The 26,569-nt window shown below is 35.6% G+C and overlaps 1 protein-coding gene, 1 long non-coding RNA gene and 1 pseudogene across 8 annotated transcripts; all 3 read left to right on the forward strand.

Annotated features, from left to right (window-relative positions):
- The first annotated feature begins 342 nt into the window (after positions 1 to 342).
- On the forward strand, positions 343 to 7,415 carry LOC130718477 (uncharacterized). Of its 6 annotated transcripts, XR_009012641.1 has the most exons (9): positions 344 to 744; positions 1,336 to 1,439; positions 1,991 to 2,066; positions 3,172 to 3,225; positions 3,500 to 3,622; positions 4,945 to 5,007; positions 5,670 to 5,759; positions 6,263 to 6,395; positions 6,991 to 7,415. XR_009012641.1 is itself a non-coding variant. In XM_057569075.1 (8 exons), the coding sequence occupies exons 3-8, from the start codon at positions 2,016 to 2,018 to the stop codon at positions 6,842 to 6,844; spliced, it is 453 nt and encodes a 150-aa protein (XP_057425058.1). In that variant the 5' UTR covers positions 343 to 744; positions 1,336 to 1,439; positions 1,991 to 2,015; the 3' UTR covers positions 6,845 to 7,415. The 6 variants fall into 6 exon arrangements, 5 of the variants coding, with proteins under 5 accessions (XP_057425058.1, XP_057425057.1, XP_057425060.1 ...); XM_057569075.1 differs by lacking the exon at positions 6,263 to 6,395 and having other exon boundaries at positions 343 to 744; positions 6,773 to 7,415; XM_057569074.1 differs by lacking the exon at positions 6,991 to 7,415 and having other exon boundaries at positions 345 to 744; positions 6,263 to 6,711.
- Positions 7,416 to 12,105: 4,690 nt separating this feature from the next.
- Positions 12,106 to 14,898, forward strand: LOC130718478 (uncharacterized). 2 transcript variants are annotated; one of them, XR_009012643.1, is made up of 3 exons: positions 12,106 to 12,736; positions 12,938 to 13,582; positions 14,308 to 14,898. It is a non-coding gene; the product is annotated as an uncharacterized LOC130718478 (long non-coding RNA). The 2 variants fall into 2 exon arrangements; XR_009012642.1 differs by having other exon boundaries at positions 12,121 to 12,736; positions 12,938 to 13,135.
- Positions 14,899 to 16,147: 1,249 nt separating this feature from the next.
- LOC130719478 (uncharacterized) lies at positions 16,148 to 16,744 on the forward strand (annotated as a pseudogene).
- Positions 16,745 to 26,569: the final 9,825 nt, after the last annotated feature.

A 26,569-nucleotide genomic window follows, 5' to 3' on the forward strand; every position in this document is an offset into this window, starting at 1 on the left:
AATTTCATTATTTTTTCACATTCTGATTTCTTTCAAAAGATGAAACAATCATTTAAAGTTTGGCAAAGTTATTTAATTAATAATAGAAACAAGCACTTTAAAGTTTGGAAAAGTTATCTAATAAAAGAAGTAATTTAAAAAAAAAATGACGTAAACAAATCTATCTACTTCTACTACACTTGAAAGGGAACCTCAAAGGGGTACTGTTCATAAGAGAACTACACATCTCGACCGTTCAATTTAATTTTTGTTGATCTATGTTTCCATTCAAGCAATCTTGCCCGTTCATATTTGGCTGACCCAAAGAGACGTCATCAGTGTTTTTTTCACGCTTTCTCCCTCTAGCTAACGACGTCATTGCCTTTGCCGAAGAAGGATGGATGGGTTGAAGGTGAAGGGCGTGCGTTTGGTAGGGTCTCATCCCATACAAGTCAGTTTCTCATCTGTTCCCGTCAAATCGGGTCTCTGCTTCCTTCAATTTCATCATCACGCATGCTCGCTTTCCCTTCCGTGTTCAAGGAGGTTTCCCTCGCCGAAGAAGGAGAAGAGTGTTTGCTAGGGTTTGCGTTCGCGAGATTAGGTGAAAATGGTCAGGAGTGAGTGAGGTGACAATGAGAAGGAATAGAATAGATTGTAGAAGGAGAAGAGCAAAATCACAAGCCAAAGACGTCCTTTACTTTCGTCAGCTGATGCTTTCCCTGTCAGTTGAGTACAAGAGGGTTGGTATTCATCGTGGTCCAGCAGGTTTCTTTCTTCCATTCAATTGTCTGTTTCGTCTCAATCACCATAAATTTTATTGATTTTTTTTGTACTTCTCATTCAACCTTATCTGTTTCACTTGATTTTTCCATTTAATTTGATTTTTTGAACAAGGAATGCAGGCTCTCTATAAATACCCCTGTTGTGAATTTACAATCAGTTTGCTTCCCATTTCCCCTTTGTTAAACTATTTGTTGATTTGTTGATTTCCACTGATTTCCCCAATGTCTGAACCTGTGAATTCATTTCGAAGCTTATGCCCAGGTTTGATTGCATTTCCAATGCCCACAAGGATTTAGAGTTTGTTGACAATTTTTAGTTTTTAATTTTGCCTTTTGGTAGGCCGATCCAGAAACAGATGAAGTTATCTTGTATTTGTTACTGCCAATTTGAGCTGAAGTTAGGTTTAGGTTCTAGATGTAGAACTAGATTGTGATGGCTTAGCAGAAGCTCTCCTCTTCTACGTGTTTCTTCAGTTGGTGTTGGCTATAAATATTCCCACAATTGGTCTTTCATTTCAGATTTTGTATTTGTCTCCATGTATCTCATTCTTTTCCTCTTCTTCCATGCTTACAGAGAAAACACTTTAACCCACGGTGAGAGCACTCAGACATTGGGAAAGAAGGATGGAGGTCTGTAGGCAGAGGACAGGTGGAAGCTAGATGACCATGTGTGCCAAGGTATGTGAATCGCTCTATCTTTAGTTTTGAAATCCTAATTCTAAGTTTCAGTCTTATCATTCTCTTTTCATATTTGAAATCTTATTCGGTTATTTTTTCTGGTTACATGAAATCTTCTTGTTTGAATTTGTGAACCATGAACTAAGAAATGTGAGCTAAGATCTACTTTGTAATGACAGTGTTCCAGTAATTTACTTGCTGGCATCCTTCAGTTTAATTAATTTGAAATTGAAATTTGTAATGACCTACCTGTCTCACTTTGTATCCGTCTATAAATACTGGTGTATTGTGGTCTCTTTGTTGCTCTTGCTCATATCCTGGTTTGATTTTGATATTGCTATTGCTTCATTGCTACCTATCTTCATATCTGATATCTGATATTTGACTTGTGCCTTAATCTCAATCATGGCCTTTACTTTTGCACTTGCACTTGTCTATAAATACTGTCATTTTGTGATCTTCTTGCTGTGCTTGCTCATAACCCTTTTCTTTTGCTATTTCTACATTTCTACATAACTGATAATTTTCTTTTGATTGTGATCGACTCACAGGTTCGTGTTATTTGATGCCTTGCAAATGGAAGACATCACTGAGTCATATGATGAGGGTGGTTCTTTTGATTCTGTGGTTGGTTCTTTTGGCTTATATAAAGTATTGCTTTTAAGTTTTTAAATTAATCTGCTCAATGGATTTACCATATTGTTCTTAGCATTGCCTGTTTGTTCTTCAATGCTATCTATGAAAAACCATCTCTGTGCTATGCTATCTACTGATTCCTGGTACATATAGTCACGTACGAAGGATTTCTGAAGGGACACTTAATTGTTGTATGGAATTATTCTCTGTTTTATTGCGGTTTTGAAGATTTTTCAAGAAAAGAGAAGTGGAAGGAAAGATTAAAACCCTACTTCTGTTGGTTTTATGCTCACCATGATTTAGTTAATGCTCAGCAAGTTCATTTTTGTTTGAAAAAACAGAAAATTCTAATCCAGTTTACCTCGTCTGTTTAGTTTGCAAATGATTTTGTTTTGTAAGCAGGTAGACCTAAGAATGGTTACTGAAGTACTTTCAATGGACTAATCTTAAGCTGTAGGATGTTCCAATGTGATGGCTTGTCCTGCTCCTGCTTAATGTAGATAATAGTTTGTTATCTTGCTGTGCAAATTATGTTACTTTGTTCTGATTTCTGAAGCTTAGGCTGAATGGCGTGGGCAATCTGGCAACATCGGAACTATGTAATCTTCATGGAGGGGAGAAATCAAGATGTGTCAATCTTTGAAGGTGCTCAACTTAGAGCTTGGCATTGGTTTACAGGAAGAGTGAAGGGATTCAATTGCTCAACATATGAATGGTTGGCTCAACCTATACTATGTATTAAGGCAGCGGTTCTATGATTTTGATGCACTCACCAGTTCCTCTGGGCGGCGAAAAGGGATTTTTATTTTTTTGAAACAAAGAGAGAAAGAGAAGGAAATTTACCAAAAAGAAAAAACGCGAGAACGCTGTTCCCCTAAACTCTGATCAAATCGTTCCAAATTCACAATTAATCCTCTCTATTGCTGTGTAGTTTCTATTCGTAGTTAAAGTTCAATTTTTGGTTCAGTTTTCTTCATAAAAATATTGGTTCAGTTTTCTTCTATTGCTGTGTAGTTATAGATTTTTATTTTTATTTTCTGTCATTCCTTTTTTTCCTCCTTCATGTAAATATAATTGGGGATGTTGTTTTCTGCAGCTATTAAAGAAGCAAGGTTGGAAAGAAGGGAATGGTCTTGGGATATCTGAGCAGGTTTTGTTTCTTACTCTCTTTTCTTTTTCACTGAAAGATAAAATCAACAGTTACAAATGTTGTTTTAGATGTTGGGAATGTGTATTTTGTTGGTGAAATTAGTCCCTATAACCAGCAACTGATTTGACCAAAGAAATTCATACTTGGTGATGAATTTAATCAGTGAAATGCTCCTGTTTGTGCACTTGTCTCATTCCCATAATTGTAGTCTATTAATCCTATGTTTGAAATTTTCTTGCATTGATTCTGATAAATGGATTCATGATGGAAACAGGGTAGACTAGAACCCATGGAAACTTGTGTGAAGAATAACAAACGAGGTTTGGGAGCGGACAAAGGGAAGAAAAAGGCTGTGAAGTCTGATGATAGTAATGTCTCTGAAGGGAACTATCAGCAGGTAACTTTTTGCTCCTAGGTCATCATCTATAAATCATCAGCTTATGGACATATTCCATAGGAATAAGATAACTATGGAAAATGGTAATAGTTCATTCATTTGGAATTGGAAGTTTATATGGTTGTCAAAGATTTTGTTATCTAAGATTGTGCTAGCTGTCCAAGTTATTTTGATTGGAATAGATTGAATTTTCAAGTTTTATTCCATTCAATTTGATGGGGGAGTTTAAGAAATATGATATAGTATTCAGTAGTGAATAAACTCTGATGATTGAGTAATTAGTTTATTCAGTGCAACCAAAGTAATGGTTATTTGTATCTTTATGTAACATAGTAGCACTATAAAATAATTGAGGTATTCAGTCAGCTTTTGTATCGAACTATTCTCAGTCATTACTAATTAGTAAAATATTGCATTCCCTTTGTCTTGCACTACTCCATTCTGAAATAAATTTATTAGTATGTTAGACATCTCTAATATCACCTAATGTCTAACATACCATGTTGCTAGAGAAGCGCTACATGGCAGAACTGAATCAATTTAAGAATCACTCTTTTACTATGTAATATACCATGAAGTAAAAGAAAGATTACATGGCAGTAGAAGATGCATTATATGTGGTAATACATGTAATTATTTGAATCAATCTAGGAAAACAAGAAGTCATACTAACTGCTTTATAATTTATGTACATTGAGAGTGGTAGCTTGATCTTTAAAATGAAGAAAAGCTTACCATAAACAAAGTAATACTGCAGTGCCTTTGTGTTTGTTTATTGATCATGTTGCTACAAATTCATAAAATGTGCAGCTTGATTTTTATTTTAAATAAAGCTCACCTTGCTTTGTTAATTTCTTTGATAAGCTTGGCTTTCCTTAGCTTGCTGCACAACAGTCTTAGATTCCCTTAGTTTGTTTCATATTAAGCTTAACTGTGTGTTGTTGATTTGTTGCATAAAAGAAGGTTGGCTTTCCTTAGCTTGTCTCACAATAATTTTAGATTCCCTTAGTTTGTTCCATATTGATTCCCTTATAGATTGTTGCATAAATGACTAGGCTTTCATTAGTTTGCTGCATAATATGCTTGGATTTCCTTAGCATTGCTGCATATTAAGCTTAGCATTGCTTGATGTTAATTTACTGCATACTAAGCTTAGCTTAACTACGGTGTAAGTTTAGAATGACACATTATTTATCATTGGAAATCTTTGACTTTTGAATCAAAGTAGTAGTATTTTCTCTTGATCGTCAAGTGCTCAAAGTGGTAGTATTTCAAATTTTGATTTACAAATATCTGTTAACCTCTTTCTTCTTCCATTGTAGATAACCAAGGGTCTGTTGGAGAAGTATGGCCCTGAGAGGGTTCTTGATACTCCAATCACTGAGGTTCTTTTTCTTACCTCACTCCAGGCACAATTTTTTTTCTTCCACGTAGAATTTACTGCTCCTTGCTTTTGTTTTGATACAATTTAGACACATTTGGAATAGAAGGACAAATGTCTCTGATTTTATCTTATTTCAACTATTTGTTGATTTATTTTATTGGCATATTTTATTTTATTTTCAAAAAATAATACAGCAGTCGTGCATCGCACGGGTAAACTACCTAGTGATTTACAAAGTTGGTAGTACTTTTATTGATCTTATGTGTTTTTGCCTATTTTTCCTTCAGCCTCAGATTACTTTTTTAAACTGGAAAATAGTCCCTTGACACCAAATTCCACCTCCACCTATAGCGAAAGATAGGAATAGAAGAGAGAAAAGTGAGACATATGGTGTGCGATTGGATAGGAAAAGAAGAAAGATATAACAAGGAAAAGTGAGTGGAAATTAAATTGAAGAGAAAGTGTGAACATATCAAAACTGTATAATCATCTTATTTTCAAAATTGAATCTTTATCCCATTCTTTGGTTACATGCATAGTAATATGTAAACACACTCGAGTAATTAAAGTGGTTTGTTATGTTTAATGTTGCAGAACAGTTGTTGATGTTAGATTATTTTAGTGAATGTTTTGGATGTTAAAATGTGGGAGTGTTGTTGACAGATAGAAACAAGCCTGTACCTGAGGCAGTATGCACGTACAAATTCTGAAAAGTATCAGCTTTTCATCAATTTATATGCAAAAGTTCTTGAGGTTAGTGTGTTTGGAAATTTAGTATGTTCATTGTTGTGTAAAGTTAATTTAGTATGTTCATTATATGTTCACTGGCGTACTAAGTGAGCACCCTTTTTTGTGGTTTACTCTACTGGTGTTTCATACCAATTTATTGGTCTTCAAGGCTACTAAAATGTGGTTTTTGATTTATGTTGCAGTTCCTTTTTTTTTATTTTTTTATCCGACTTGGTTCATATATCTCTTTTGGTTCAAATGCCTTCATATTCGCTGATTGGTTCTTTCTATCATACGGGGTTGTATAACTCATGCTTTCATGAGCTATTTTGTAACATTGACTTATTACTCTTCAATACAATTTTTCTCTTTAAAGAAAAACCAGCAAAGCAAAAGAGCAAGAGTAACTACTTTATGAAATAATTAATTCCAAGTGGAGAAAATAACTTACTTTTTTGTTACTTTTAAAATGATGGTGCCTAAAACGTATTCCTGTTTGTAACTCTACCTGATTAATTTCCCCTCAGGGACATTCACCACTGAGCTCACGAGGAGTTCTCAATAATGACACCCTTAAGACCCCTTTGACACTGATCTAAGAAGTTGCAGAGAAAATTGAGGGCGATACTAGCCCAACTCGCTCTCTGGTCGGGCCTGCAAGTAAGGCACAGTGTGCTGCCTAAGATCACAAATGAGTCCAGGATCAACTGAAATTTTGATGTATTTGAGTTGTCTGTTCGTGAAGGCCTGATGGCCAAGTTCTCTGGTGTTAACCAAGCAAGCAGAGAGTTACTTAGTTTAATTTAGTTTTTCTTATATCTCTTAATATTTATTTGCTCTACATTATTTTTTGAGGCCTGACCATATAATTGTGAAAATGTGATATTAATGCTAGAGATACTAAAAAAATTTCATTAATGCTAGAGATACTTGAAGCTCGCATGTTTTATGTTATTTGGTTCTGTTCCCCTATCTATCTACTACTTCTTATTGGTCTGTTTTCAAATTACTATTCATAAGAGACTTTTTTTTACCAGGACTCATTTCTGGGCTCCGCCAGTACTAGGCAACTACAGCCCATTCACTTTAGTACTTTACTTCATTTTTAGGGTGGCCAATCACTTTACTACTTCACCCCATTTTTAGGGATTTCCCTGGATCCCTGGCACGAACGTGAACTCCAGCCAACACTGCAAAGCTATTCTGGATCTCTCATTATTTTTCTCTCACTTTCCTTCATTTGTCATTCTTGCAGGGAAAATATATGAGACTATGGGCAAGACATCCAAAGTTGTGGCAGTGAACTTCTGAAAGAGGATAACGTTATAGCGTCATGGTCACTTGTGTGGGGAGGTTGGGTCGCTATGCTTGCAGAGAATGAATTTGAGGGAGAAAGGGAGAGTGCGAGAGGTAGTGCACTCCACTGTGGGAAAAAGATGGGGAGGAAAATCTTAATATAGTGAGACAGTGGGAAACAACTTCATAGCAGGCTATTTTAGATTTTGATGTATTCTCTTTTTCCTTTTATTCATTAACAAATTTTTCACTTGGTTTAAATATATTTTAGAAGGCTTTTTTAATTTCACTGGTTTTAATACTTGTGCTACCTACAAGATTTCCCTATGCCTCCCCTTGTATCCATCTATATTGGAGAAAAATGAATTTGCAGTTGTTTGTTAATATATATTGGGTAATGTGTGCATGTAGTAATTTTAATTGGCTATTATGGCAACCAGCTTCAATTATCGTTGGCATCTCCAATTAACAGTTTGATTGAGTGGATCTGTTTTGCTCTTTCCTCACTTATGCTTGATGACAAGTTAATTTGATTTGTAACCTTTCATGTAATATGTTTGAGGGTTTTTTTTAGTCAAATTTGTAACTTTGAAGATTGGAAAATATTTCATATTATATGTCTTAGTATTTTAGAGTTGATATTATTTAGCTTTGGAGTTCAAATTTGAAGTGAAAGTTAGGTTTTTTTGTGAATGTTAGCCGAAGTAATAGGACTAATTTCACGTAGGGGATGAGAAGGGTTAAGTGTGAAGGGAACTAGGTTCGAAGCTTGTGGATGTGAGTAAGTTATTTGTAAAGCTAGACTATCATTCGAACTTATTAGATTTAAATAGTTCAACTATTATTTTTAAGTATATTTTTTATTCACTTTGAAGATTGGAATATATTTCCGATTATATGCCTTAGTATTTTAGAGTTGATATTATTTCGCTTTGGAGTTCAAATTTGAAGTGAAAGTTAGGGTTTTTTGTGAATGTTAACCGAAGTAATAGGACTAATTTCGCGTAGGGGATGGGATGGGAAGGGTTAAGTGTAAAGGGGACAGAGTTCGAAGCTTGTGGATGTGAGTAAGTTATTTGTAAAGCTAGGCTATCATTTGAACTTATTAGATTTAAATAGTTCAACTATTATTTTTAAGTATATTTTTTATTCACTTTGAGATTGGAATATATTTCCTATTATATGTCTTAGTATTTTAGAGTTGATATTATTTAGCTTTGGAGTTTAAATTTAAAATGAAAGTTACTATTTTTTGTGAATGTTAGCCGAAGTGATAGGACTAATTTCGCGTAGGGGATGAGAATGGTTAAGTGTGAATGAGACAGGGTTCGAAGCTTGTGAATGTGAGTAAGTTATTTGTAAAGCTAGACTATCATTTGAACTTATTAGATTTAAATAGTTCAACTATTATTTGTAAGTATATTTTTTATTCACTTATTGGAATATATTTTCTATTTTGTGCCTTAGTATTTTAGAGTTGATATTATTTATCTTTGGAGTTCAAATTTGAAGTTAAAGTTAGGGTATTTTGTGAATGTTAGCCGAAGTGATAGGACTAATTTCGCGTAGGGGATGGGAAGTTTTAAGTGTGAAGGGGGGTAGGGGATGAGAAGTTTTAAGTGTGAAGGGGGCATGGTTCGAAGCTTGTGGATGTGGGTAAGTTATTTGTAAAGCTAGGTTATCATTTGAACTTATTAGATTTAAATAGTTCAACTATTATTTTTAAGTATATTTTTTATTCACTTTAAAGATTGGAATATATTTCATATTATGTATCTTAGTATTTTAGAGTTGATATTATTTAGCTTTGGAGTTCAAATTTGAAGTGAAAGTTAGTGTTTTTTGTGAATGTTAGCCGAAGTGATAGGACTAATTTCGCGTAGGGGATGGGAAGGGTTAAGTGTGAAGGGGACAGAGTTCGAAGCTTGTGGATGTGAGTAAGTTATGTGTAAAGCTAGGCTATCATTTGAACTTATTAGATTTAAATTGTTCAACTATTATTTTTAAGTATATTTTTTATTCACTTTGAAGATTGGAATATATTTTCTATTATACGTCTTAGTATTTTAGAGTTGATATTATTTAGCTTTGGAGTTCAAATTTGAAGTGAAAGTTAGGGTTTTTTTAAGAATGTTAGCCGAAGTGATAGGACTAATTTCGCGTAGGGGATGGGAAGGGTTAAGTGTGAAGGGGACAAGGTTCGAAGCATGTGGATGTGAGCAAGTTATGTGTAAAGTTAGGCTATGATTTGAACTTATTAGATTTAAATAGTTCAACTATTATTTTTAAGTATATTTTTTATTCACTTTGAAGATTGGAATATATTTTCCTTTATACGTCTTAGTATTTTAGAGTTGATATTATTTAGCTTTGGAGTTTAAATTTGAAGTGAAAGTTAGTGTTTTTTTAAGAATGTTAGCCGAAGTGATAGGACTAATTTCGCGTAGGGGATGGGAAGGGTTAAGTGTGAAGGTGACAGGGTTCGAAGCTTGTGGATCTGAGTAAGTTATTTGTAAAGCTAGACTATCATTTGAACTTATTAGATTTAAATAGTTCAACTATTATTTTTAAGTATATTTTTTATTCACTTTGAATATTGGAATATATTTCGTATTATATGTCTTAGTATTTTAGAGTTGATATTATTTAGCTTTGGAGTTCAAATTTGAAGTGAAAGTTTGAGTTTTTTGTAAATGTTAGCCGATGTGATAGGTCTAATTTCGCGTAGGGGATGAGAAGGGTTAAGTGTGAAGGGGACAGGGTTCAAAGCTTCTGAATGTGAGTAAGTTATTTGTAAAGCTAGGCTATCATATGAACTTATTAGATTTAAATAGTTCAACTATTATTTTTAAGTATATTTTTTATTCACTTTGAGATTGGAATATATTTCCTATTATATGTCTTAGTATTTTAGAGTTGATATTATTTAGCTTTGGAGTTCAAATTTAAAATGAAAGTTACTGTTTTTTGTGAATGTTAGCAGAAGTGATATGACTAATTTCGCGTAGGGGATGGGAAGGGTTAAGTGTGAATGAGACAGGGTTCGAAGCTTGTGGATGTGAGTAAGTTATTTGTAAAGCTAGACTATCATTTGAACTTATTAGATTTAAATAGTTCAACTATTATTTATAAGTATATTTTTTATTCACTTTAAAGATTGGAATATATTTTCTATTTTATGCCTCAGTATTTTAGAGTTGATATCTTTTAACTTTGGAGTTCAAATTTGAAGTGAAAGTTAGTGTTTTTTGTGAATGTTAGCCGAAGTGATAGGACTAATTTCGCGTAGGGGATGGGAAGGGTTAAGTGTGAAGGGGACAGAGTTCGAAGCTTGTGGATGTGAGTAAGTTATGTGTAAAGCTAGGCTATCATTTGAACTTATTAGATTTAAATTGTTCAACTATTATTTTTAAGTATATTTTTTATTCACTTTAAAGATTGGAATATATTTCATATTATGTGTCTTAGTATTTTAGAGTTGATATTATTTAGCTTTGGAGTTCAAATTTGAAGTGAAAGTTAGTGTTTTTTGTGAATGTTAGCCGAAGTGATAGGACTAATTTCGTGTAGGGGATGGGAAGGGTTAAGTGTGAAGGGGACAGAGTTCGAAGCTTGTGGATGTGAGTAAGTTATGTGTAAAGCTAGGCTATCATTTGAACTTATTAGATTTAAATTGTTCAACTATTATTTTTAAGTATATTTTTTATTCACTTTGAAGATTGGAATATATTTCCTATTATACGTCTTAGTATTTTAGAGTTGATATTATTTAGCTTTGGAGTTCAAATTTGAAGTGAAAGTTAGGGTTTTTTTAAGAATGTTAGCCGAAGTGATAGGACTAATTTCGCGTAGGGGATGGGAAGGGTTAAGTGTGAAGGGGACAAGGTTCGAAGCATGTGGATGTGAGCAAGTTATGTGTAAAGTTAGGCTATGATTTGAACTTATTAGATTTAAATAGTTCAACTATTATTTTTAAGTATATTTTTTATTCACTTTGAAGATTGGAATATATTTTCCTTTATACGTCTTAGTATTTTAGAGTTGATATTATTTAGCTTTGGAGTTTAAATTTGAAGTGAAAGTTAGTGTTTTTTTAAGAATGTTAGCCGAAGTGATAGGACTAATTTCGCGTAGGGGATGGGAAGGGTTAAGTGTGAAGGTGACAGGGTTCGAAGCTTGTGGATCTGAGTAAGTTATTTGTAAAGCTAGACTATCATTTGAACTTATTAGATTTAAATAGTTCAACTATTATTTTTAAGTATATTTTTTATTCACTTTGAATATTGGAATATATTTCCTATTATATGTCTTAGTATTTTAGAGTTGATATTATTTAGCTTTGGAGTTCAAATTTGAAGTGAAAGTTTGAGTTTTTTGTAAATGTTAGCCGATGTGATAGGTCTAATTTCGCGTAGGGGATGAGAAGGGTTAAGTGTGAAGGGGACAGGGTTCAAAGCTTGTGAATGTGAGTAAGTTATTTGTAAAGCTAGGCTATCATATGAACTTATTAGATTTAAATAGTTCAACTATTATTTTTAAGTATATTTTTTATTCACTTTGAGATTGGAATATATTTCCTATTATATGTCTTAGTATTTTAGAGTTGATATTATTTAGCTTTGGAGTTCAAATTTAAAATGAAAGTTACTGTTTTTTGTGAATGTTAGCAGAAGTGATATGACTAATTTCGCGTAGGGGATGGGAAGGGTTAAGTGTGAATGAGACAGGGTTCGAAGCTTGTGGATGTGAGTAAGTTATTTGTAAAGCTAGACTATCATTTGAACTTATTAGATTTAAATAGTTCAACTATTATTTTTAAGTATATTTTTTATTCACTTTAAAGATTGGAATATATTTTCTATTTTATGCCTCAGTATTTTAGAGTTGATATCTTTTAACTTTGGAGTTCAAATTTGAAGTGAAAGTTAGAGTTTTTTGTGAATGTAAGCCGAAGTGATAGGACTAATTTCGCGTAGGGGATGAGAAGTTTTAAGTGTGAAGGGGACAGAGTTTGAAGCTTGTGGATGAATTATGTATTACCATTATTTGATAACTAGGATATCTATAAACTCTATAAAGGAAGAGTTTTAGCAGCCTTGGGGGTAAATCTGTCAATCAACAAATAAATTTAAAGGCAATGAAGCTTGACCATGGATATTTTGGTAAAAATCTCTTTTATTTCACTTGGATTGATTCTCAGCCATTGATTCACAATAAGTTATTATTTATGGATCAAATCTTGGCCATCCAAATCCTCTAGCAATCTCCTTCTTTAAAAGAATCATATTATTTTTTAAATATGCAATCAGATGCCATACGTTTCCCTTGCGTTTCATCCGTTCATCATGCTGCCCATCGTCTTTGTCATCGACTCTCTAAAATCCCTAACCGTGCGTTTCTATTTTGGAGCCGCTTCGTCTCTAGCTTTTATTCTTCCTTGATGTTACTCTCAAAGTCTCTAAAATAAAGTTCTCGCTGAATCACGCTTCAGCCCTTCCCCATGTTCGTCGAGCTTGCTCTTGCTGCCAACGGAGAAGCAGTGAACAACGACGGCTTGAAGGAGAAACCCAATCGACCACATTCATAACAAATCGCGAGTTGGATTCTCCTTTTTTCATCTGTTTTCATTCTTCTAGGGCTTTTAATCGCGTGCACGGCTTAACATTATTTTCTTCTTGGCAGATTCGCGGCTTCACTAATCTATTGTAAGGGTTTTCCTCGAATTTACTGTCCTCAGATTCTTTGTTTGTTTTTTTTCTTCTCTGTTCTGAATCTGTCAGCTACCCCTCTAGACTATGAAAATCTGTTCGACCCAGTTTAATTTGAGCGAAAGGGGGTTCAGATTGATTTTAATCATGTTAGGTTTTGCAGGTTTGGAATTTTTAATTTCTTTTGCTGATTTTCAGGAGCTTTCCATATAACAGATCCAAAGCATAAAACAGCAAACCAAGGAAGGACAAAGGCTATGGAGTAGAATCTGTATCAAATTCAATGAGATACGACATACCGAAGCCACGAGGTTCAGAATTGCCATTGTGGTAGCCTTTGAACTCTGGATCACTTTCAGTACCCCAATTGCAGTACATTAGGCCCATCCCAATTGTGTAAGTGAACAAATTAACTTTTCAAAATGATTGCTATAGATGTGGATTGCATGAACCCAGCTCATGACGCGTAATGCTGACATTTTGGCCACTATATGTGAAAATTTAGCATCACTTACCAACACCATGTGTATATCAGTATATTACTATTATATATACACATCATGGCCTCCATGATTATAATTACAAGTACTCAAATCATTTATTGCAAAAAAGAGGAACAACGCATTGTTAAAGGAAAGTTATATTTTAGTTCAAGGTCTTAATTTCCATTATTATACCATAGTTAAAGATTAGTTAAGTCTACCCTGCCGAATTAAGAAATCATCAATGTTTTTTTTTATGATGATTATGATATCGAAGACTGCTCCCATGGTTATGATATCGCATTATGCTTGAAAGTTTTCAACTTTCATTTTCTACTGCACAAGAGGAAAATGATTGAAGGTACTTCTTTTCTTTCTCTAATTTATCTCCTTCTACAGAGCCTTCATTTGAAACCTTTTGACTTGAGTATCTCTCTCATGAAAATACTTTTTCCTATCTTTGAACTAATCTGAATTCCCTTTCTACATGGCAAATTAAAAGAATTGTAGGTGCTTCTTTTGTTTCCTCATTTTTATTGCTTGCAATTTCTCTTTCTTACAATTTCTATCTTTACTACATGATTTTGTGCACATGTTTATTGGCTTTCACACATGATTTGTTGGGTGTGTCTATGAAAAATTAGTTTCATGTATTTTTGTCTCAATGAACATAACCTGAGGTCTGTTCTGCTTTTATTAGTTATTTCTTGATACTACAGCTCTGAATTTTATATTTGTGTCCATTTGCCCTTGAGTAATAGACTAGGAAGCTTTAAATGGATAGTTTTAGACATTGAATAACACTTGACTTTACATAAGACTCGGACTCTAAAATATCAAATCGCTTAAAAGAGGAAACTGGATAAGAGCAAAGGGTGGTAGGATTCTACCAGTTAAATTGTTTGATTGAGTCTATTTTCAAATTTATACTATTTTGATGGTTTCAAATTCTGATGTAACAATTGCAATGCATGCCAATGAGTATATAGTTTCTGAAAAGTTTCTTTTCATGACTCTTTCTAGATTATTTTGCCTATCCGGTTACTCACTCCCTATTTATTTGTTGGCTTGCTGAAAAAAATTCAGGGAACAAACTCATGCTTTTGTGTTCATTGCTTTCACGCTTAGTGACCTCCAAGGCACTAGGATCCAAATAAATTCAATATGTTACCAAGAAGAAGCAAAGTGCAGGTTGTGCCAAGAAGAAGTCAATGGTGGAGCACACACAAGAGGATCATGAAGCTCACTCATGGGAACATCAAATACAGTACCAAGTCAAGAGCCTAGAGAATGTGCAATTGCATGTGTTCAGTGAAGCTCCATCCTCAAGTTCATCTTCATCTTCCTGCCACAGTCCTATTCTTGCCAAATTTCTCAGATTCAAATTACAAGCTGAGATGATGAAGGGTCTCAAACAGTCCTCTTTGTGACAGGAGAATGTGAAATCAAGCTAGCATTAATTTTAAAGTGATCAATGTTTATGATATGAATACGTTTCATCTATCAAGTTTCATGGCCACCTGTTATGCTATAGAGATGAATTGACATTGGTGAATGCCATATGTTACATTATCACATACTATTTTTTATTAGGGCTTATTTTATATGTAATAATCTATTTCCTCTTACATATATGTAATACCTATCATTAATTAATTATTTGTTCCTAATTACCTATTTTTGTTTTCTTAGTGCTTCAATAGATATCTTTTTTTTTCCTTATATAATCATCACATATCCTAGAGTTTCTTTGCGGAATAGTGATTGCATAAGGCACTCATTTTCCAACAGTGTCTACTAAATCTATCATTTTTTTCTTTATGCTTTCTTGGCATCTCCTAACTTGCAACTTATAAATAGCCTTCTGCATTTACAGATGCTCGCTTAAGACATAACTAATTTACATACAGAGGTGAAACTTGGAGAGCATAAAATACCACATGTCTCAATGTAAACCTTGAGTGTATCATAAGATTCAAGCAGGGTGGTTGAAATGAAGGAATATTTCAGGTGTGATATGTGATAAAAAATTATCTCGGACTGAAAAGAAAATTTCACTGCATAGTTATAAGACCTACAATGCTACATGGGACTTAATGTCGGGTGATTAAGAGCCAACAGAAAGGTAACCTTGGTGTTATAAATGTGAGCAGCTTATGTAGGATGAGAAGATATACAAGACAACAGATCATGGAATCCCAATGATTTCATTAAATTAGAACATAGGGAAGTTAACAAAGTCATGGAATCCCAATGAGATTTTAGTGAAGCTTACAATTGATGCATAAATTACTAAATTAATTTTTTAAAGAAATATTGTTAGGAGAGTTACAAAGTGATGGAATCCCAAGGGAATTTTAGTGAAGGTTGCAATTGAATATTAAACACCATTAAGCCTATTAAAAATGAAATTGATGTCAATTAACCACCCACTACATAGCTAAGGAAAAACTACAAGGAAAATAAGAATGATCCAGCTTCCTAGGCAAAATAGATTGACAAAAAATTCAAATACATTATATGATAAATTCGTATTTATTAGTCTATTTAAAATTTAATTTATACTTGCCTTTTGGTTCCTTTCTTTAAAGTTAGAATCCACACTCATGTTTGCTTTTAGAATCCACAAGGAAGGACAAATGTTTGCTTTTAAATTGATCAAAAAATAAAAAAAAAATATAAATTAACCAACAACTTGAACTATAACAATGGTTCTTATCTTTTGAATCATGAGCAGATACTTTCATTAACAAAAAGTATGAGGCTACAAACTGGAAGAGCAGATACTTTCAGGTGATGCAATGGCTTCTATTGTCAACTCTACTTATCCGTCTTTCGTTCAGAACTACGAAATCCAGAATTTTTTCAAGATCGTGCTATTTTAGCTCCTACAAATGAGATTGTTGATAGTTTGAATAAATACATGATGTCATTGTTGCCCGGAGATGAGAACACTTATTTGAGTGCCGATAACACATGTTCATCAGACAGCAATTATGACAGTCCAGATGATATCCATACACCAGAGTTTTTAAACACAATAAACTCTTCAGGCTTGCCTAATCATATGTTAAAGCTAAAAAAAGGAGCTCCAGTGATGCTTTTGAGAAACATCTACCAATCAGCTGGATTGTGCAATGGTACGCGTCTGATTATCACTGAAATGGGAAAATATGTTTTGGAAGGCTAGGTTATATCAGGAACAAAGGCCGGGAAAAAGGTGCCTATACCAAGATTAACATTGACCTCATCAGATAGAAGAATTCCTTTCAAGTTTCAAAGGAGACAATTCCCTATAGCGCTCTCTTTTGCCATGACAGTAAACAAAAGTCAAGGACAATCTCTGAAAAGGGTAGGGTTATATTTGCCAAAACCAGTGTTTTCACATGGCCAGTTATATGTAGCCTTCTCTAGAGTTACCCATCGTAAATGATTAAAAATCCTCATTGGCGATGGTGATGACAATAATTCAAATAGTACTTCAAATGTTGTTTACAAAGAAGTATTTCGCAATGTAATGTGAAGGACATATTTTTACAAAAATGTGAAATATTAGGTTCTCAGTTTTATTTTCAATCAAATAATGCCAATTGCAAAAAAAACCACTTATTCTTAGCGCAACAATGTTACTTCAATACAGATAAAAATAATATTAATCTTCCATTTGAAATCAACAAGTCAAAAGACAAAAACAAAGTAACAATACAAAAAAAAAAAACAAAAATTTAATAAAAACAAAACATAAGAATTCATAGTATAATTTTTTTATAATCTTTTAATCAATAAAATATATTTAAATAAAAACATATTTAACAAAAAACACAAAAAAAAAACCTAAAAATTAATATCCCGTGCATCGCACGGGTAAAAAGTACTAGTTTATAATAAAAAAGTAAGATAATTGTTTTACTTGAATGTTGTGATGGTCCACTTATTTCATGTGGATTGAGTGGGGCATGATTTTTTTCATTTGTCTTAACTATGTAGAGTTTTTTTTTATGAAACTTATGTTATTTTTCTTTTTGTTTTGGGTAAGTATGTTAATTTTTTTTGCTAACTAGAAATTATCTCTATGGGCCAATTTATTTTCTGAAACTCTGGGCGGCTCAATGTTTTTTTGTTGAATGAGGAAATTTAATTTTTTGTTAAATGTTAGGGCATGTCTATGATCTTTGTTTTTCTTTTCCCAGGGACGTGAATTTGTCATAATAAAATTAATTTTCTTATTCTCTCCTTTTTAGTTTGGATTCACTTTTTCTCCTTTCCTTTTCAGCCTTTCATTGTTTGTGACCTGAGCTTTGTTTTGTTTCCTGTTCAACAAGGGACAAAGTTGTGTTCGTCCCACTTTGTGCAGCAGTTAGGCTTCGCGTCAACGTCGTTGTTCCTACTAATTGCTGAACATGGAGAAGAGACGTTCAACTCTATCTCTTTGTATATCTTCTATATATCATGTGACAAGTAGGTCTTTGACAAATTATATTTTCTAATCTCTTCTTCTTTGTGCATCCAGGTAAGATATTTACAAATTTGACTTATCAGTACATATAATGTACTAATTAGTAGTAAAAAAGTAACAGTAATCATGATTTTCATTTACGCACCCCCAACTGCTCTCAGATGTAATCATATTTGGAAGTAGATTAAAATAATTTTTTTACTTGATCATCATTTGTTTACATGACTAGCGTGGGGCAATTTTCTTGTGTAAGTAGGTCAATTGCTTGAACTAAATTTGTACAATAAGGAAATTAGTACTTTCTGTGTTTTTTGGTTGTGTATTTGACACTGGAATTTCTTTATGAATATATGTATGAGAATTGTTATTCATACCCCCACACAACTATTCAGACCCCCTTAAATGTGTATAAATACTAAAATGTCCTTAATGAAAAAAAATATAAAAAATTCTCACTCACATTCTCTCTCCTCTCTCCTTACCTCTTTCTTCAACCACCACCACCCTCCACCTCCGCCGCCACCACCTCCGTCACCACCACCACCACCATCACCACAACAACAACCTCCATATTCTCCTCTCTATCTCCTCTTTCCTCTTTCCTCCACCACCACCACCACCACAACAACCTCCATCTTCTCCTCTCTCTCTCTCTCTCTCTCTTCTTTTCTACTGTTAAAGTGTCGTTTTTAGAATTGCTGTTTTTTTTTCTGCAACCTAACGCGCTGTCTCACTTTGACACCTGTCTGAAAGTGAGACAACTATCGCACTTTGAAAGAAAGACTGCGCTTTCACCTGTCTCACTTTCAAAGTGAGACACGTGTCGCACTTTCAAAGTGAGAGAGGGGTCGCACTTTCAAAGTGCGTTTGACAAGGGTATTTTTGGATTTCTGAAAATGTTTTGGGTCTGAATAGCTGTGGGGGGGTCTGAATAACAACTCTCTATATGTATACTGTTGACCATACCCTGTTGTGAAGAGATTTTCATCATTTTCACGCTGAGGCTTCGTATATTTATAACAGAAACTTTAAACATTGTAATTGTGTTCGAGTTATTTTGACAAAGACAAATGAAAATACAACTTTTGTTATACATATTAATGTTTATAACTGGTCGTTGATGTCTATGTTTCGGTTAAGCCATATTTTGTGTTGTGTTTAGTAAATGTTACAATAATTGATATGTGATTTAAATAGATGAAACTAAATAAGTTGATTGAATAAATATGATAAATTGAAGAACTGCTCGTCCGTGCATCGCACGGAGACGGGCTAAAAGCTTAGTTATATATATAGCTATCTCTGTATCATGAGTTGTGTACAGTTTGAAATGCATGTGTTCATTTCTTTTAAAAAGGACGGTCACAAACAACGAATTAATAGAGGTGGTACTTGATGTGTGAATGCCCTATGTAGATTAACGGTGTGAAAGCATTCGATCTTATTTGCTGGGTTCGATTGCTTTATTCTTTTCTGAGAAGACATAATAATTTGAATTCTTTGCTTCAAGCTTCCTTGGGTCGAGTTTATGCTTTGTTCTTTACTACTGTTAGAGCTAGCTACAGCTTCTTCTAGATTGGAATCTTTTCCTTAACTATTAATTATTTTTATCGAACGTGTTTGTTTGTGAAAAACTTGAAGTCATCTAAGTGAAGCCCCGATGACGTAAATACAATGCAGAGTGGGACATTTTGAGACTAAAATTCAATTTACATACATGTTATTAGTGGTTTTTAACCACCACAAATAATTGCAGCTAACTCCGATTGGATGTCTTTGAGCTTAGAAACAAGTTCATTAAAATTAATTTTTATGTTATGGTTGAGTGGGTTAATCATAACATAAAGGTGACACCTAAAAAAAACGACAAACCAAACCCAACATTTGTTTTGCTTCAGGGGTGTGTTCCCTGTCCATTAAAGGCTTTGTAGTTGTTCCAATCAGTTTTGAGTCTAAGAGTAAGTAGGAAGTGGGAATTCCCTAGATTCCCCATGAATCACGTTCCAGGCATTTAGCTCCAAATAGTAACAAAAGCTCTCCAATTACAAAGTGGTTACGAATCTTAGTTAAAATAAGGCTTTTGCAATTCAAAACACGTTTTCCTTTCTTTTTAGTACTTGTTCTTTAACGTTTTTCCTTTTCAGCCCCTCGCTAATCACTATAAAACCAAGCCTCTGCACCTTTGCAGGTAGCAAGTGACCCACAACCTCAAAGACTCAAATCCTCCAAAAGAAAACCCCTGTTATTTCAATTTCAATTTCCAAACCAAACCCCTTACCTTCAAATTTGTTAACAACCTCTGCATCTGATCGATGGGGAATGAAAACTCAGCATATCCAAAGCCAGAACATGGTAAAGCAGCAAAGGTGGTTTCATCAACTAATCAACCTCAACATGTTCAAAAGCAGAGGAAAGCCTCATCAAAAACAGAGAACATAGACCTTGCAGTGTACCCAGATCAGCAACATGGTAAGAAGCCAGCACTAGATGATGACACTTTCACTAATTATATCAAACGTGCTAAGTATAAAATCAGAAGCATGACAAACATTGGTCATCACGAGGAGAAACACAACCCTGCACCAGATGTGGGTAACTATGGTGACAACAACAAGATGGAAAATGAAGGAGACCACTTCTCTCATTTCATTGTGAATGCGAGGAAGAAGATGAGAACTGTGACAACAATGAGAAAGAATAATTCTCTCAAAAGGGGGCAAGACAGTGAACATTGAACCGCACCTCAAACAAAGTGGATTACTAATGTGGCGTGTTGGTGAAGGTATTGTTGGGTGGAGTGCATTAAAATAAGGAGTGATGCAAAGTATATTAGTTTTATTTTGTATCATTTTTAAGGTATGAATAAAATGATTATTGTGTTATTTAGGATAATAATACCTTTTAAAAACTTAAGTTGGTTCTCTAAATTCACACAATGAACAAAGAGACTAGCCAAGTATTGTATTGGATTTAATGTTTCTTTACATGTTTGTTTATATACACGTATAATTAGGGTTTCCCACTTATCGAACTAGTGCAAAATGCCCGCTCAAATTACATAGATTGCATCGTCATTACAGGGAATTCCTCGATTGACCCCGAATCTTTCATGTCCTTTATGGCGTTGTCATCTCGAACATGATTTTCGGCTCTCATGACGGATTGACCAATTGGGAGTCTTCAACAATCCAAGACGGTACACAACTCCCAAGACTTGAGCTATTTGATAGTTGTAGTGTGTCGTGCTAATAAAATCATACACACTTTTAAAGGCAAATGCATCCGGTCAATCATACCTTCTTATATTAATTAACTCATCGTTAAGCCATTGTTAATTGTCCTACCCAACTGCACTAACTTAAAAGCAAGCGTCATTGTAACTTGTAAGGTGATATGTGAACGTGACATGAAGTGCACAGTCATGTCCTATGAGTATTTCACTACCTAAATCCATAGGAAATTGGAAACATACAAGAACCTCCCGTTATGAGCGTGTTATTATTAATTCTGATATATTCATTTCTTTTATAGTTTGGTAGTTAATCTCTTTAATTAGAAGCCACACTTCTTTTTCTGCAATCCCTTCGGCCACATTTGTTGTACCTAAATCTTCTTCTCCGAATCAACACGAAACTAAGTCTGATTCTAGAACCAAGTCTCGTGATAGCTAGCACAAATTTTCAAGGTTCTGATTCCAAAAATGACAATATCAAGTCCAAATATACCTATTTCTACTAATTGTGTCACATTGGCCATACTAAGGACAAGTGTTACAAGTTACATGGCTTCCTACCCTACTTTTCGAAGCCAAAACCACCTCCAAATGCAATATACCAAGTTGGAATCCTCTTCTCAGCTTGTTGACATGTTTCCTAACATATATAGTTCTTCCAAAACAAGTTTCGGATTCTGATTTAAAGGTTCCAATCATATTTCTAGCAACTTCATCTGCAGCTCCATCTCCAAATCCATCACCACACTCACCAGGTCCTTCCACAAACTTTATTCCATATAACTTAGAAGATCAACAAGACATCACAAACAACCTGCATATCTACAAGACTATGCTTTGCAGGCCTCTTCATCAGGTATATCACATCCTATTCATAATCACATATCCTAGTCCAAGATCAATCCGTCATACAAAAGCACTAACTTTTGTGGAAGATCTTCTTGTTTAGTTTTTTTTTTAATGTTCGTTAATTTTTCAAATTAAAAAATAAAATTGTAAATATAGCATTATATATATATTCTTATCAATAACATAAATAACAGATCAGATCTATTAAAGATTAAATTGAGATATCTTTTCAAAAAAATTGAAATATCTATCATTTTCAAATTATGGCTTTCTTATTTATTAAATATATTTTATTGGTTAAATATATGACATTAGTATCGTAGTGTAATTTTCCGGTGTACCAAAAAAGTATCCTAGTGTAGTTCAATTATTTGAGATAGACAAATATCCTTATCCCATAATCTTGATTGACAAATATCTTTATCAAATTATGCTACGGGACGTTAAATCTCATTTCCTTCACCATGTAATGCTTGGTAGTATAAAGAATCAGAGAAGTTGATTGGGATTAGTGTGCGGGTGGCAACAACTTGGGCCATTTGGACTCATTGGAATTTTTTTGGGTAAGCAACTAATCAATTAAAAGACACAAGGGGTGCCACCAATACAAAGTCAACAAGAACAGATTACCATACATAAGTAATTAAAAAGAATTGGAAAAGGAAGAGATGGAACAGAGTAATAACAATAACAGGGGAAGAAAAAACACCAACAAGACAAAGAGCAACAAGACAAGGCCAGTATCCAGCAATTGTAACAGGTACCATCTCACACAATTCCAAGCTAATAATCACGAGCTGTCCCATAAAAAACACGCCTTCTGGAATACCATCTCAAAGCTAAAACGACTTTGCTGGATTTTCAAAGGTATATGCAGTCGGGTTATTAGATGCAGCTAGAATAAAAAAAACACTAGTTTGTTAAATAAATAAAACATAATCTTGATTGAAATTAATCCGGTTGACAGTTTGTTTACACGGATTTTTGGTAAACAAATATCCTCTTAGTTCGACTAAAGGAAGTTTAGATTTCAGGGTCCTTTTGAGAAAACGCTTTGCCAAAGTGTTGTGTGTACATGAATGTGTTTTCGACAATAACAAGCAGCTCAGATGAAACTGGAATTTATTGAATACGAGTCGATTACAAAACAGTCAAACAAACTAAAATAACATGAAAACTACATGAACTGCAGATTTCGACAAACAAACTGCACAGAAGAACTGGAAATCAACAAACTGAAATGCGGGGAAACTAAAGTGTTGGTTCTGCAACGTACTCCTTCATCATCACGTTTTGCTCCTTGAGTCTCATTGATGCGGACATTAGAGCTTTCTGGTGAATTTTTCAGAGTTTGAGTTGGGAACCCTCTTTCTGAATTGGATTCTCCTATTTATAGAGTTTCGTGTTCTGCGTGTTAGTGGGTCTGGTTTCTCCCACGATCTGATGCTTGCTCCGGAAGTTCTGCGCATGGTGGTGGAGATCGTGTGCTTCAACTGCTCCAACCGTTTCCTGGCCATGTTTTCGACCATCGTGGGGGGAATTTGACTTGGTCAGTGTGGCACGTGTTACATGTGCCTGTGTTTAGCAGTAATTGTTGTTGTCGAGTTTTGCCGCCCCATTAACTTGGTGCAACTTCCTCTTCCTTTCTTTAGTCAGAATTCGACTTCCTCGAGAGTTTTGGGCTGAATGCGTTTTTCTTTCTTGGGCCAAAATATTGGGCCAACAGATGCCCCCCAAAAATGTTGATTCTCGACTACCAGTCCTTGGAGAGATCAAGCATTTTTCGCCCGTGCATTTCGACGGAGCTTGACGGCTGTTCGCGACTTTTCCTTTTCTGATTTCAAGTCCCATCAGAGATCCAATCGTTTGACTTTTGCTCCAATCAGAGGCTTTAGCGTCTGACCTCGTCTGCCGTGTGCCGTCTCTACTTTAGAGTAATCATGGCCTTTTCCTAGCCTTTTCATTAGGGTTTGCGGTTATATAATAAAATAACCGTTGGATTTCAAAAATTTTATGCATCACCCTGTAATGCAGCTTCACGTCCGACTATTCGCTTGCCTATAAATACGCCATTGTTGGCCTTCTTCAAGCTTTACCGTTCTTTCAATCACTCACGCTTTCAAACCCTCAAGCTTTCGAACACTCAAACTTTTGCCTGATTTTGCTTGTGACCGCCTTCCATCGTTTGGTTTCTGTTTTCCCGGTGTATTCTCTGAACATTTCCATGGCTTCTGGTTCTGGTTCCGACAATGTCATCCCTTTGGCTGCTGCTTGTGAGATGAATGAAGCCAAGCGCACTCCCATTCCAGATCCGCCGTATGACGTGGAGAAACGGGCTATCTGGAAATCCCAGGTATTTATTCCTATTTCTGTGAATGGCAATTTACGTGCCATTTTGGGCCCTTTGAAGAAGGCGAAGAAGGGCAGGCCTGACAGTCTCCCTGAGGACTACGAGCATTTTCACCCCAGCATTCGTGGGGATGAGCTCATTCTTGCATTCCAACCTTCTTACCGCTTCCCTTTTCTGAAAGATCCCAAAAGGGCTTTCAGGTCTGCGCCTCCTAACCCATCTGCTGGTGAAGGAGCCTATCTGAGATGGCTCAACAGGGTGGAGGCCAGTAAGTCTGGGCATTGGAAAGTGACTGGCATTTTCGACCTCATTCAGTTGTCGAGGTCGCCGATTACTTACAACCCTGCCATGCTTCTGAGTTCTCTTTTCTTTTGGGAGCGGTCCACCAATAGCTTTCATGTCCCCTTTGGGATGCTTTCTCCTACTCTTCTCGATGTTGCTGCCATCACTGGCCTTTGGGTGGTGGGTGACGATTATCATTCTTCTGCTGCTCCCACTGATCCTATCGCCATTCCGACAGACAACATTGCTTTCAGTAAGTTTATTAAAGATCATTACGTCGAGAATGGTGAAGTCTCCGATGCTGAGCATGTCGCGTTTCTACTGTATTGGCTTTCTGCCTATGTGTTCTGCACCAAATCTTTGAGAATTCCGGCTAAACTTCTTCCTTTAGCCAATCTGTTGCACGAGGGTCGAATTATCGCCATGGCTAGGCTCGTGCTCGGTAATCTCTACCAAATGATCAATGAAGCAATCGCCGATATTCGAGATCCTAAAGTGGCGTCTTTGAATGCAGCTGGTCCTTTCTGGCTTCTTCAGCTTTGGATGAATGCGGTTTTCGAACCATCTCTTCCAGCCAAGAACTCTCCTCCTGTGGTGTCTAACACAAGGATCGACGCTTTCAGGCTTGAAGCTCTCACCCCTCCTTATGATGCCTCCACGTTCGAGTTTGACTTTAAGAAGTATTTCACCATGTTTTTCGAGCTGAAACGTTTCCGCTCGAGCTTTGCACCGTATCACAAACCCTCTTACGGCCCTCGGTGGCTAAGGAATTCATATCCTAATCTTCCCGGTTCGGAGAACCTTTCTCAACACCAAGTCGAGCTTTGGCAGACTATATTGTCTCCCAGGGTGTTAACCATCAACTTCGCCAGTAATGATTTTACTCTTTGCGGTTACAATCCTCAGCTTGTGTCTCGACAGTTTGGGCTGAGTCAAGATTTGCCAATACCTTGTTCGACAAATCCCTCATCCTCTATCCTGGTACCATCACCAAACGTAGTGTTTTCGACACTACCATTGGTTACTATAACAATGAGGAGCTACTTGGTCTTAGTCCTTTCAGTTTCACTCCATCCTTTTACGTCACCCAGGCGTTTAAGGCGTGGTGGTCTGCTTATTGGCATGATATTTCGACGCCAATTGAGGATTGCTTCCAGCGCATAACAAACGTTTTTCTTTTGCAGAGGCAGGCCCCAAAGAAAACTAAAGGTATGCATACATCTGAGATCAACGCTTTTCAACAATTCTTCGGTGTAGTGTACTTTCCGGGTCCTCGACTTCAGGAAACGGTTGCCAAAGCAGCTCAAGTTCTCAGGCAAATGTGGGAAGCTAAAGCCAAGAAAACCCGATTGAACCTTCCTTCTGATGAGGACGGTCTTTCTTTTATTATTCGAAAAACTGGCTTTAGGTTCCCACCACTGCCTACTTGTAAGTATGCTTTGGCTTTTCCGGTAGTGCTTCCTAAGTGGGTTGATCATGTAAGTATCAAAAACTTTTACCACAGTGCACTGCCCCCTCGGAAGCGGGTGACCTGGACCAAGCGTTACCTATGGAATTATCCTCTCCATGTGCCGGTTGAAATCTTCAACCACATATCGATAAAATCGCTTATTGGTCAAGGTAATCATTTCGACCTGGCATCTTTGCGATATTTATGGCTTAATCCTCCTTTGTTTTCTTTTTGTAGCTGAACCAATTCCTCGACCGACCCCTCAGGCTTCTCCTCGGGTGGCCTCTGCGATTGTCGAAGTGGAGGATGATGATGATGATGATGTTGCCTTGGCTGATAAGCTCAAGATTCCTAAGGTAATACTGAACCTTGTGAAACTCTGACTTTTACTCGACGTGTATATCTTTGTGATCATTTGCTTTTGTTTCAGAGTCGAAAACGGGGAGCCACCCCAACTACTTCTGCGAGCCAAAAGAGGGCTAAAGGCGCTGGTGAATCTTCTGTGGGAAATCCCTCCCCGGCTAAATCAGCTAGTCAACGTGAGGAAGTGCAGCAAGGTGTTGAACAAGGTGTTGATGAGCAGGCTTCTAATCCTCTGCTTCAAGGTACTACACCAATTCCTGTCGAGATGGCTCAAGCCAAGAAGACCTCCGGGAAAAGGTCTAGTCGCAAATTTGGCAGCTCCTCTTCCCACCATTCTAAGAGTTCAACCAGTTCCAGTCCCCTCAG

Source organism: Lotus japonicus, chromosome 5, assembly GCF_012489685.1.
Source record: "Lotus japonicus ecotype B-129 chromosome 5, LjGifu_v1.2".
In the NCBI taxonomy this organism is placed as follows: Eukaryota; Viridiplantae; Streptophyta; class Magnoliopsida; order Fabales; family Fabaceae; genus Lotus; species Lotus japonicus.

Coding starts and splice junctions, on each gene's coding strand:
- LOC130718477 (XM_057569075.1), top strand. CDS start 2,016: ATGGAAGACATCACTGAGTCATATGATGAGGGTGGTTCTTTTGATTCT. Junction 3,623..4,944: donor CTGAAGGGAACTATCAGCAG/GTAACTTTTTGC, acceptor CTTCCATTGTAG/ATAACCAAGGGTCTGTTGGA. Junction 5,008..5,669: donor TTGATACTCCAATCACTGAG/GTTCTTTTTCTT, acceptor TGTTGTTGACAG/ATAGAAACAAGCCTGTACCT.